The following is a 13062-nucleotide window of genomic DNA, read 5'->3' on the forward strand; positions in this document are numbered from 1 at the left end:
AACCCGGGAACAATGCAAGTCGACATCATTATGACTAAAAGTTTGCTAAGCAAGTATTTCCAAATAAAACAAGACTGTATTTGACTCAGGTAATTGTATCCATGTCAGACTGTTGGGTGTGACCTTGGATGGCAAAAGGGAAGGCAACAGCCTTTTTTCGGTTTTCTCTAGTCAGGTAGCACTGATTTCAAATTTTTCTCTTTCTACTCAGGCAGCCACGTTTTATTGAAAGCTCATTAACATTTCAGGCAATCAGTCTTTTTTTTTTTTTTTTTACTTGTTTGATAAAATGTATGTTATTTTAAAGGTCTAAAAAAGACAAAGCAGACCAGTGATATGTCTTTACTGCTTTAATACACCACATAAGTAACAATATTTGAAATTTTTAGTCAGACTTATTAAATACTGGTTGCTTAGTTCATGCAAAATAAAAGTTCAACTGTAATGTTTAGCATAGTGTTGTCACGATACTGGAATTTATAACTTTGGTAAAATATCGGTATTTGATCATGATGCCTTTTTCGATATCACAGGGATAAACGGTTATATCTGCCATACAAATATTTTTTTAATTCTCATCTTTTTTGTCTATCCATTGAATTTATAGGCAATCAATATTAAACCCTTAAAAAGTATGTGACACATTGTAACACTAATCCATATGAATAAAGCAGTTTAATTCAAGTCTACTGTATAGACGTGTGACTACTTTATTTGATGAATAGCCTAGGTTAAAATAAATTGAATTTACTCCTATTCATCTCAGACAGTGCGCTAATATTGAGTTCTCTTTCAAGTCTTGCACTTGAATAGACAAATTCACACAAAAAGTACGTCAACATGTCTGTCTTGATGAGTATCCTAGCAGACATATACTGTTATGCTTTAAGTGAACTTATACGGTCAAGAAAGACAACTCACAGTATCAGTGTAGGCCTACTGAATTAGCTCTGAATTCAATAGCTTTTGCAACTTTATTACGGATTAATCTTTAATTTATACAGTCAAATATGCAATGTTATTTTACATTTGATTATTTTATTCAATTTCTGTACCTGAAAACTAATTTTAGACCTAGCTGAAAAGCATAGTTTATTTTATTAGTATCTTTGCTCTGTTGTATTTATTTGTGCTTTTGCGTGTGGTCAGATTATTTGTTCATATTTTCTTTATTTTATTTTGATGGTAGTCTTTTTTTCCCTGAATATGGCACATACCGAACCATCCTGAAACCGTGATACAAACTGAACCGTGAGCTATTTGAACCGTTGCACCCCTAGTTTACGTGAATACTCGACAAGACAAGCATTTTGACATGATTTTGTGTGCCTTTAAGCCCAATAAGCTGCTAAAAATAACTAACTTGGTGTGAGTGTGAAACCTGCGGGAATGAGTAAAATTATGCACAATCCCTTACCGAAATTGAGGTTTTGTAACAAAAACACTATTCAAACGGAGTGAACGAAAGAGGCGGGTGTGTCCACTCACTGTCGGAGAGAAGAGAGCGAGAAAGTGCAGATGGTATTGGTGTATCGATACGGTGAAAAAATGATTATTCGAACAGTTTCAGATGTCAGTATTGATCCGTATCAAAAAATCAATATTTTTCACCGTTAGTTTAGCATAATGCCTACATTTTTCCATTGTTATATGGATTGGATACAAGTATAGGCTACCTTTTAAATGCGGTTAAATTAACCATCAAGGAACCCATAAAACTAATTTTGAACACTACATAGTGCATTCTGGCCCTTCTCCATGAAGGATAAATGCAACGTAGCCCTAGAATTTGACAGTGTAATGAAGATGCCTTTTGGACCAGCCATCATTTTAGGAGCGTACCTTTGATGCCTACGCCTTACAATTCTGTCTATTGCATCTCACTAGATTTTGGAACAGTGCAATTGTCTGGGAATATTTAGTATTATTACACGGCTCTGTGGAATACTTGATTCTGATTGGTCAATCTCGCCATCCGGCGGTAAGTTATTCCCAGAAAACAACCGCTGAAAACCGATAACGCAGGCTCATCTGGGTTACTGAAGTCAGCAGTGCTATACGCTTGCTAGAAACGTTTTTTCTTCATGGAGGTTTTGCGTTTGATGAACTAGTAAAATATTAAAATTCAGTAGAAATCAATATTTTGTGTACAATTATTTAATTATGCCATCCACTATCGTGAACTCGCTCTCTCGTTTCATACAAACGTGGCTGCTGCCATTTTGTGAGTGTTTTGTGCACTGTTGGATTATAAACTACAAACAGGTACAATTTTAAAACACTTTAATCTGAAATCAATATCTCTCATCTCCAAGATTATTTATGTGGCGAAATGCTGTGTAATAAGTGGTATGACTGTACCGTAGGGCTGTGCAATTAATTGAATTTCAATTTCGATTTTAGCTGCCAACGATCTCCAAAATAGTACAATCTAGTAAAAACGATTATTTTGTCATGTTATTTTGTCTTGTGTTCTGAATGACTCGCGCACGCGCACATCCGTCCCTCCCGAAGCCATCAACTCTCTCAGCCTATACAGTCATAAACTGCAAGCACAATAAACTTCACAATAACAATTGGCTAATTTAATATAGACTGGAGTGAGACCATAGACGTCTCTCGAGCTGTCGCGATCTCTTTAAAATTTCATTAATTTCTGCTCGATCACTGTAGCACCTCAGTTCAAGCGAACGGCAGCGAGCTCACATGGCATGATCATCTGTTCCGCTTTACAGCACGAAACAAATCGAGAATGAACACAGGGGGCGACATTAAAACGTGTCTGTTTGTCCGGGAAAAGGGGATTTTTAAGTTTCAAGTGAAAGAGAGTTTTACTTGCCTGACCAATCGAAACGCGAGATGGTTTTGATCTTATACAGTCAGTGTAAACAGAGATTGGTAATAGTTTCTGGAAGCAGCGCTGCCTTTGAGAGAGACATTAGTGGACAAATCAAAACAAATGAGCCTAACAGCTCACACAAAAACTTACAGAAAAAAACATACTGAGGTAGAAATGTTGAGGTTTTTTTATTTATAATAGGCTATATGATATAGTTAAGTAACATAACACGACTAATGGCTGTTCTATAATATCACGATTGCAAATGTTACACTGAATTTATAGTTTTATAAACAAGTAGCCTAGTTTATATGTAGTAACTTACATTTTAGATGCAATATTGACTGGTTTTGTTCTATTTCACCGACGAAAATAGTTACAAAAGAAAAGCATAAGCGCTGTGTTTTGTTACTGTATGATTCATTATTTTGAACGAATCGTTTTAATCAATATCTCAATGATTCATTTATTAAGACGGTCACTTGTCGCCACCTATTGATTTATTGTTTAAAGGGAAAGGCATCATTGATTTTTTATTTTTTATTTTATTATTTGTTTAAACATTAATCTCATAATATTTTCACAGTTGTAATTTTGCAGTGTAAATTAATTTAATGGATAACAGCCCTTTTTATTAAAACTGAATTGGATCAAATGTAAGAATTTGACATAAAACATATATTTAGTAAGGTTTAATAAATTGTCTTTTATAAAGGCAAATAACTCCCTGGTGAACCCCTACAACAAATTACTTTGTAAACATGTTTTTCACCACTTGTGAGTTTGCAGGTCTGTTTAATAGTTCAAAAAGTACAATAAATGTTCAAATTTAGATTTTTTTTAAGAATTGTTGAAAGGTGTCTTTTAATAAATGCATCATGTTCCCTAAGTCATGTGAAATAATCGTTTTACATAATCGTGATTTCAATACTGACCAAAATAATCGTGATTATGATTTTTTCCATAATCGAGCAGCCCTACTGTACCGTATCCGTTAAATGTCCGTCTAGTTTGAACTTGTCGCTGCAACTGCTCTCAGCGAAAGCTTTGCGTTTAAAGACCTGTTAAAATATTTCAACTCCGATCAAAATTTTGTGTCTAATTATTTACATGGCAAGTAGCCGTGTAATAAGCGGGATAATGTATATCCACCCAGTTGTTATCTCAGAATAAACCCCTACAGGGTGATGAAGACCCCGACGCGAAGCGGAGGATGTAAGACTTGCATATTGCAGTCTTAACAATATACAAGTTTCACCTTATAGTGAACTGTTATGGATTTTCTTGGTCTACTCTCTGCAGTATACGAGTATTTCCCTGTGGTAGAGATCCTGTGTGATTCCTGCACTGAGCTGCCATAATGGCGGCTCATTAGATGGAGATAATGACAGCAGGGTGAGCCGTGAGGAGCCACCCGGACCAGAGCGCCCAGAGAAACCTCACAGCGACTCGCTCCTTCACGCCTCAGGGGCTGATGGAGAGAAAGGGTGAGGGAAGGAGTGAAAAGCAGGAGGAAGTGGGTGATTTGAAGGATAAACAGGGAGAAGTGGTTAAGAGGGATGGGATGCGTGTGCATAGACAGTAATCATGCGAACAATGGTATTTTTTGTCAAATGTCAGTTTTAATGAGCTTGTGTTGGGTGTGCTGCAGCATTTCATCGTCTTCCTCGGAGAAGTCACGTATGTTAACATGCACTGTCTCCACTCCACTGAATGGATATTTTTGTGTCTGATTGTAAGACACAGGTCATGAGGTTTAACCTGTTTGTGTGATCTAGTTTTGAGTACTATGTAAGCTCTGGGGAATGTGGTACCTGTGTGTTTGTGAACACATGTCCCAGGAGACTGTTGGATATTACTTCATGTGCTTTTTTTCTGTCTACGTATATGAAGTGAGCACAAGTGAAAGTGGTTTACAAACCTCTAGATTGACCTGTGTGTGTGTGTGTGTGTGTGTATCACTCAGGTCCTATGGAGGAGCTGCACAGTTTGGACCCGCGCCGGCAGGAGTTGCTGGAGGCCAGGTTTCTGGGTGGAGTCAGTGGAAACACAGTGGGCAGTACTGGCAGTGCTAGCGGAGGACCCAAAGTTAGTAGCTAAGTTTACCACCGGACTGTTATTTCAAACACACAAGTTTTGCAGACAATGGTTATGTCTGAAAGAGAAGGTAGCGTTTTTGTCTGGAAAGCACCTTTATACCTCGTGTTTGATCTAGAACAAATTCAAGGACCGTTTAGAGCTCACCAAGCAAATATTGACTATAATACATTTGTAAGTGTATTTGTTTTAACTGGTTCTTCAGACACCATTTTTATTCCCCAATCTGTGCACAGCCTTGTGGGACCAAGGGTTTTCATCCGGTGGTCCGCAGCAGAACTGCAGGGGTCCATCGATTAATGTCCGATTACACAAGCTTTTGTTGAATTAATACATGGGTAAAAAATAACACATTTAGCCAGAATCCAGTCACCTCTCAAAACGCATTAACAAATCCTCTCATTCACAAACAAAGACGTAAATAAGCGATTCATTATGCAGTGTAACTACTTTATTGATTTTAATGGAACTTTGTGAGATTGCAAACTGAGATGAGTGACCGCTTTTTCAGCGATTGTAAAGGGTATTTGCGCTCTTTCGAGGCTATATGTAATCGAATTCGATTCATTGAAGATTTTTTTTTATATGCTGCTTAAGAGGAGAGACGGCCAATTACACACTGCAAAATATCGGAAGTGACATCTAAATAATAATAACACTAATTATAATAAACACACTAATAGCAATTGACATTGTGATAACTAGAACGGGACAAAAAATGGCATGTCAAAATAGATACGCGTGATGTAAATGCAGACTAATAGATTAATAGAAACATAGTATCAATCACTGATCTATATAAATGACTGGATTGCTCATTGCTTTCTAAACTGCCATCAGGCGCTGAAGCCACCGGAAGTGTTCGAGGGGCTATTTTACTTTTCCCTAGAGGGCATCATTGATTTACAGCCAAAACATTGACCTATAACCACCCGATTTGCAGCGTATCAGTTGCAAAGGATTAGATTTACTATGTGTAAATGAATTGTTACTTCAGATGTTATCTGTAATGTTTATGGTCTTTTCGGAATGGATAAATCAATATATTGACATCGTTAATGTGGGTGTGTCTACTGCACACTCTAGACACAGGTAACTTAACACAAAAATATATTTATTTTGTTTGGTTAAGAATTAACACTGTAGTAAAGCGCACCAGTGGTCACCTTTAGCTTCAGCTCAAAACAGCAATGCAGGACTGACATATTACATAACATTATAACGAGAACAGTATTGTAATAAAACATTGTGAATTTCATTAGTTTATTTGTAAGGCAATCATTTATTCTTTTAAGTTGGCCCTAGAAGTGTAAAGTATTTTTTTTTTTTTAACTTAAAACAAGTCTGTACTGTATATGTTTATTTTATGTTGAAGTGCTTGGGACATGCATTTTAATGTTGAGACTTTTGTTTTTGTTATCAGGCTCTCAAAAATTAGAAAGACTTAGATTTATCGGGCCAATATATCGGTTTTCTGCTTTCAGATATTAAGAATTATCGTATCGGCCCAAATGCTCATATCGGTGCATCCCTAACTGCATGCAGACGTGGCTTCTTTCCTCTGGATTCTGCTTGATAAGGCAGCATTTTATGTTCATGGAAGAGACTCATGTCTTCCTACTTTCGTAATGAGCTTTTTGAAGAAATGATTTTTCTGAAAAGGAGGACATTCTGACCGTGAGGTTCATGTCAGGTTACAGTGGACCTCACACTGAAACACACACTTCTCTTTCGCTGTTTGATGTGTTCTTGCTTGTACAACTGTCCTCTCCTTTGAGTTGTCAAATCATTAATTCATAACACCTGTTGCATGAATACCTCATATTCATCCGCCTTTACTCTCAGCTGGCTCATCTGCATTGATTCATGTAAATGTGTTTCTCCCGTACAGACCTTGACAAACAACGAATGTTCCAATCACAGTTTTGGTAGTCTGGGCTCCTCCAGTGATAAAGAGTCAGAGGTAAGTAGGGCTTTTTTATTTATTTTTCTGTATGATTGTAATCTTTAAACCAAATACCTGTTATACATTGTGGCATATTTCCAAAGAGAATATTCAGTGGGAAATAATTAGTGCTGGATATTACAAGACAATACACATCATGATTCATTACAGTTGCCCTTACTGATTAATGAGTTGATATTTTATAACTTTAAGATAAACAGCATTAGCCAATCATTTATTGGCCAATTAAAAGGATAGTTGAAACAAAAAGTTTAATTCTGTCATCATTTACTCACCCTCATGTCATTTCAAACTCGTAAGACCTTCGTTCATCTTCAAAACTTAAAATGAAGATAATTTTAAAGAAACCTGAGAGATTTCTGCCCCTACAGTAAAAGTCTGCAACTTAACTTGACATTTGTAAAAGTAATCCATATGCATTGAGCGGTCTTCTGAAGAGAGACAAAAGCTTTATATGATGAACAGATTAAATTTAGACTTTTATTTACACATAAACATTCATCAACTCGCATACATTGAGCACAGATTTATTTTCATCAGTAACATCAAATATAGTAAACAGAAGCTCAAACGTGCTTGCTTAATGTACAAGAACCAATGGCGTTTGTTCTCATGTCAAGCAAGTACGGTTGAGCTTCTGTTTACCATATGTGATGATAATGATGAAATTAAATCTGTTCATCACAAAGTGATTGAGTCTCCTCGGAAGACTTGGAGTAACTTTACTTTTACAATGTCTTAGAAAGTCCACTGCACTTTTTAAATTTTTTTTATGCTTCAATGGAGGAACTGAAATCTCTCCGTGTTTCATTAAAAATATTATATTTGTGTTGCGTGCCGTATATTATATATATGCAAAAGGGTTTGGAACGAGTAAATTGTATTTTAAGAGAAGTAGTCATTTCTTGGTCTAGTCGGAAAGGTCAATCGATGGCCATTTTCTGCTTTCGAATCTTTTATTACTGAAATAAGTGTTCATTGGCATTCAAGAGTAATGCTGATGAACACAGCTTTTATTCTTGGTAATAGAGCTTATTCAGGGGGTAGACGTCATATAGAATGACAAGACTGTGAGGGATAGACTTACAGTCCTTATGATGGCATTGGCAAGCACTGCATATGGGTCCTTCTGTACTTCTATGCAACACGGCCTTGTTTTTATTCCGGTCAAACAGGTATATTCCCAAGAAAGGTGGTTCATCCTCTTTTGAATGTACTGATCTTTGGCAAACACCTCAGAAAATACTTATTGAAAGTACTCACACACAAAATATTGTCTCTCTTCATTCATCATAGCAACTTGATAATGGGGAATTTCCATGTAGGCATTTGTGCCATAGGAGTCTTCGCCATTCAAGAAGTGTAATCAGTGGAGCTGGCCACTCTAGAAGTGTGTATGTGATCGTATCTGTACAGCTTTTATCCAAAAGGACTGTGATTGACAAATAAATAAATAAATAGATCAGTAAACTGTTAATTGACGCACTGAAGCATTTGCTCCAAACTGAGATCTGTAATAGACATGCTTTTCTAAACTGTTCACGGTTGAGTCCTGATGAAAGCTGTTGTTAATAACTCTGTTCATAGTTCAGCAGATGGTGCAGAGACGTTCTGCTGTGTTTTCTTTGAACCAAAGCGTTACAGAGAAATAGATGCTTGTGTGTGTGTGTGACTTAGGCTGATGGGAAATGTTGCCTGTAATGAAGCTCTAGTTCTGTGTGTGCTGAGGGTTGAGCTTCTGCCTCATAGAGGATGCTGTGTCAGAGTGTGTGTGTGTGTGTGTGTGTGTGTGTGTGTGTGTGTGTGTGTGTGTGTGTGTGTGTGTGTGTGTGTGTGTGTGTGTGTGTGTGTGTGTGTGTGTGTTTAGGTTTGTAGCAGACTCAAGCTGGGTTGGCATCTGTCATAACCCCCAATAGTTAAACCATCAGCAGGCAAAGCACTACACATGTACACACACACACACACACACACACACACACACAGCATCATAGTAAGATGAATTGTCCTCCCCTCCCCCTGCTCAACACACCTGCTGTGACATAAATCAGAGCAAGAGGAGGAGGAAGCCAATGAAGCGAGTTATGAAGGGAGAGAAAGTGAACTGAGAGGTTGAGAATAAACTTCTCTTGTGGCTGTGAGCTGCTTATTGTGCCAGATGTCAGGCACCTAGATACTGTAGACACACACACACTTACACACACACACCTGTCACACATATGCTCCCACTGCATTAGAGCTGCCACACACACACACACACACCACTGTCAGACTTTCACTCACATTGCAACATACACCCAACACAGCACCAAAACCTCCATTAAGGCCCCACCTCAGACAATATTACCCATAATCCCCTGAACACTAATCACAGCCTCTAACACCTGCAGCCTGAAGCACATGACTCATTTAATGCAGGGTGATTTGCATACTCATGATGGGTTTGAATGGGTTTATATATGGGCTATATATATATATATATATATATATATATATATATAGATTATTTAATCTGTATATTTCAGAACATTACATGCGCAGAAGTATCTTCTTCTATAGCTTCTATCAAACGAAGACAGACAGTTGAAGAAAGTGCATGGATTGTTCTCTGGTTTAAAATTTTTTTTTTTTTTTTTTTTTTTCATTGAATGAAATTTGCCTTTGTCTCTCTGTAGGCTCTTATAATTTGAGCTGTAGTAATTGTCTTGCAGTGATGGTAAACGTGTTTCTGCATGTTCTTGTTCTGAGCTTGTGGCCATCGTGACCCAGAAGTGCCAGTTGTTGGTGTGCAGAACATCAATATGAGGCTGTGCGGCTCGTTAGGGCCACCGTGACATTCTGTCATTGTCACTGAGGGCTAATTATAAACACCAGCTTCAGCTCCTGCCCCACTCGCATCTAAAACACACTCTCCTTTTCTCCTCCTTTTACTTATTATTTTCTTTATCATTTTCATTTTTTATTTCCTTCTTTTCCTTATATTTTCCTCATTATCTCATTTCCTTTTTTCTTTTATCCGATTTTCTCTTTATCATGTTCCTCTTCCTAATATTTCCTCTTTTTTTTGCTTATTTTCCTTATCCTATTATTTTCACATTATCATTATGATTTTCCTTGCATTTCTGTCTTTTTGGTTTCCTTTCGCTTTCCTCCTGGTTTCCATTTCCTGTTCTTTCGCTCATTTATTTCCCCCTTTCATTCCCATTTATTTTTCCTTGTTCTATTTTCTTCTTTCCTTTCATTTTCTCCTCATCTTTATTCCTTCGTTTTGTTCTTTTCCTTTTCCTCTCTTCTTGTTTCCTTTTATTCCCTAATTTCCTTTTCCTATCCTTTTCTTTTTGCCTTAATTTTTCTCCTTTTATTTCTCCTATTTGTATTTTTTTCTTACATTCTCATTTTCTTTTCCCTTTTCCTCATCATTTATATATATATATATATATATTTATTTATTTATTTATTTTTTCCTTTCATTTCTGTCCTTTCCTATTTTTTTCTTTTCCTCTCCTCTCATTCTCTCTTCCTCTTTCTTTGTTGCAGGGATCAGATGGGAAAAGAGGAAGCTCTCCTGCGTATTCAGTAAGTCTCTCTGTCCCAGTCTTGTGAGAATTGAATCGAGACATAAATGCTGCTTTTGGAGGCTCTCGGTTCAGTCAAATCAACAGTCCTCTCTTTGCAGGGATATGACGTGTTTTCATAAAATGCACTGGTCTAGTCCACATGAGAGTTTATCATTTCTACAATAACCTCAAATTAAGCTTGGATTGTGAAATTAACATGATGAAGCCATGTATAATATACACGGCGGAGTTTAACCACATCTATTTTGGAAACTCTCTTTCTCTCCGTTTCTCAACTATAAAGAGATTAGGATTTTAATCAACATACAGATGAGGCGGCGTTTCTTTTTATATATTAACTGCATGTATAGGACACGGTTTATCTCTTAATGGTGTTATATCGGTGTGTGGGTATCTGTTGCTGGAGTTTGGTGGCAGATGTGGAGGTTTCAGTCCACGCCAGTGAGCAAGAACTGCTCTCTGATCAGAATGCAAAGATGCCCTTGGCAGTTCACCCCTCTTTGTCTGTGCTGATAAGAGCAGGATATTTCTGCATCCTTTCCCTGGTGAGGGAGAAAATAGACTGTGATTATTGGTCCAGGCCCTGGATTATGCACTCTCACATTAGAGATATTCTTAGAGTCATTTAGACTCAAGAGTCATTAAATACTATTTGAAGACACACAATGTGTCTCATTTTACTCTGAGCTGATACTCAAGATTGTGCGATTTGCTCTCAGGAGACTATGAATTTAAATGTGGTGCTCAATGCTTTGCTGAGGCCAGCGTTATTGTGCATCGAGTGCAAAATAAGACTCGATAACAAATGGTGTATGAATGTAATATCTGTCATTTATAGACTCCTGAAAAGAAGCACTCTGAATCATCACGGGGCAGGAAGAGGAAAGCTGCTGACAACCAATCAGAAAGCAGTCAAGGTAAATGCTTCTCTCTCTCTCTCTCTCTCTCTCTCTCTCTCTCTCTCTCTCTCTCTCTCTCTCTCTCTCTCTCTCTCTCTCTCTCTCTCTCTCTCTCTCTCTCTCTCTCTCTCTCTCTCTCTCTCTCTCTCTCTCTCTCTCTCTCTCTCTCTCTCTCTCTCTCTCTCTCTCTCTCTCTCTCTCTTTTACATGTAGCTTAATATGCTTATTCATGTTTTTTTGTTTGTTTTTTTTTCTCATAGGGAAGTCTGTCATTCGGGGACCGAAAATTAGTGATTATTTTGATGTGAGTATCTGCCAGTAATTTGAGGGAAATGTATGATACATCTTTGGCATTGGCTTAATGAGAGCGGAATTGACCAGTCATTGCAACTTGGACAATGTTGTTTTAACCCTCTGATGCTGTTCAGTCATTTTAGACTGAAAAATTTTGTTTTGTTTTTTTAGAATTTCCTTCTTTTTCGTAATGGTACGAAACTTGGTAAATGTTTTGGCACTTGCTATGTGAACACAACATATTGATTCTAAAAGGTTAAATGGTCCTGAAAAAAAGTAACACTTGTACCTGTTCGCGGTCAAAGCAACCGCATTGGAAACGAATGGGAAGAGAATTTCATCTAGTGGAACTTTTACATTTTGTTTAGATATCAACCTCAAATTTGAAACACAACTTGTTTAGATTTATGGCTTTGACTTTCTCAGTTTTAGAGTAAACATGTTTTGTAAAATAGTATTATGATGCAATTAGTTTCACTTTAACTATAATCTCTTTTTTTTTAAAGAGATCAAACTTAAGTCTGTGCTCCAAAGCAGTTTAAGTTGGAAATGTCATTCTAAAGCCTATGCTCAAAAAGTGATTAACTGGAAATACATTGATAATAAATATTTATATTAGTGGACAAATAAATAGATATAAATAAATTAATAAAACTATTCTATAAATATAATCCCCTAAAAAATACAAAATAGAACTAAAATGTAGTACATTAATTTAATTGAAATAAAAAGAAAATAATCAGACATTTTTGACCACCTTGCGAGCAGCAAACAGAGGGTTAAAATTGTGAACGTTTTTGTAGCATATTTAACATATTTTCAAGCAAAACTGAAAATTTGGAACGAAATAATGTAGGGTAGATCTTATTTTTATTTGTGATTTGATTGGATTGTGAAAAATATTATTATTAAAATACAATTAATATTATTCTCCCACCCAAGCGGTATTGCTACATCAAAAGTCATTTTAGAGGTGGAGAAACATTTCATTAATGAAAGGTTTTTCATTTCTTCAGAATAACAAACTGATGAGTCAGACAAAGTAAGAACAACAATTTATTATTAGTCAAATTACATTTATTGAAAATGGTTATGGTGTCAGTTTTAATTTGATTCTGCCTTTGGATGTGTAGTAATGTATTATTTTTGTGCTACCAATATAAAGCGGCATTGCAAAAAAGATTAAATGAGTAATTCTTGAGTAAAACAAGGTTTCCCGAACTCACTCCCTGTCTGCCATGGGCCTTATCCAAATTAGAGCCAGTTTTGCTATATTTGGAGCAAAAATTTAACCCAATGTCCAAGCTGCTCTGTTCCATGCAGTGAAAGCATACAATGAACAGTGGCTTTCAACCCCCCTCCCCCCTCCCCAAAACAAAAAAAACCTTTTGC

The 13062-nt window shown here is 36.7% G+C and overlaps 1 protein-coding gene across 8 annotated transcripts in view; it reads left to right on the forward strand.

The window, feature by feature from the left end:
- The window catches only part of tlk1a (tousled-like kinase 1a), a 47672-nt gene that overhangs the window by 15782 nt on the left and 18828 nt on the right, over positions 1-13062 (forward strand). For 4 of the 8 annotated variants that reach the window (XM_077215145.1, XM_077215141.1, XM_077215142.1 and 1 more), the window contains 5 exons: positions 4806-4927; positions 6828-6899; positions 10437-10475; positions 11316-11394; positions 11637-11680. In XM_077215145.1, the coding sequence (XP_077071260.1) occupies positions 4806-4927; positions 6828-6899; positions 10437-10475; positions 11316-11394; positions 11637-11680 (356 nt within the window). The remainder of the gene's footprint in view (positions 1-4805; positions 4928-6827; positions 6900-10436; positions 10476-11315; positions 11395-11636; positions 11681-13062) is intronic. The other 4 variants (XM_077215144.1, XM_077215149.1, XM_077215143.1 and 1 more) reach the window with 1 other exon arrangement.

The sequence above is a fragment of the Siphateles boraxobius genome, unplaced genomic scaffold (assembly GCF_051911475.1).
Source record: "Siphateles boraxobius isolate OS27281-9 unplaced genomic scaffold, OSU_SipBor_1 7, whole genome shotgun sequence".
Classification (NCBI taxonomy): Eukaryota; Metazoa; Chordata; class Actinopteri; order Cypriniformes; family Leuciscidae; genus Siphateles; species Siphateles boraxobius.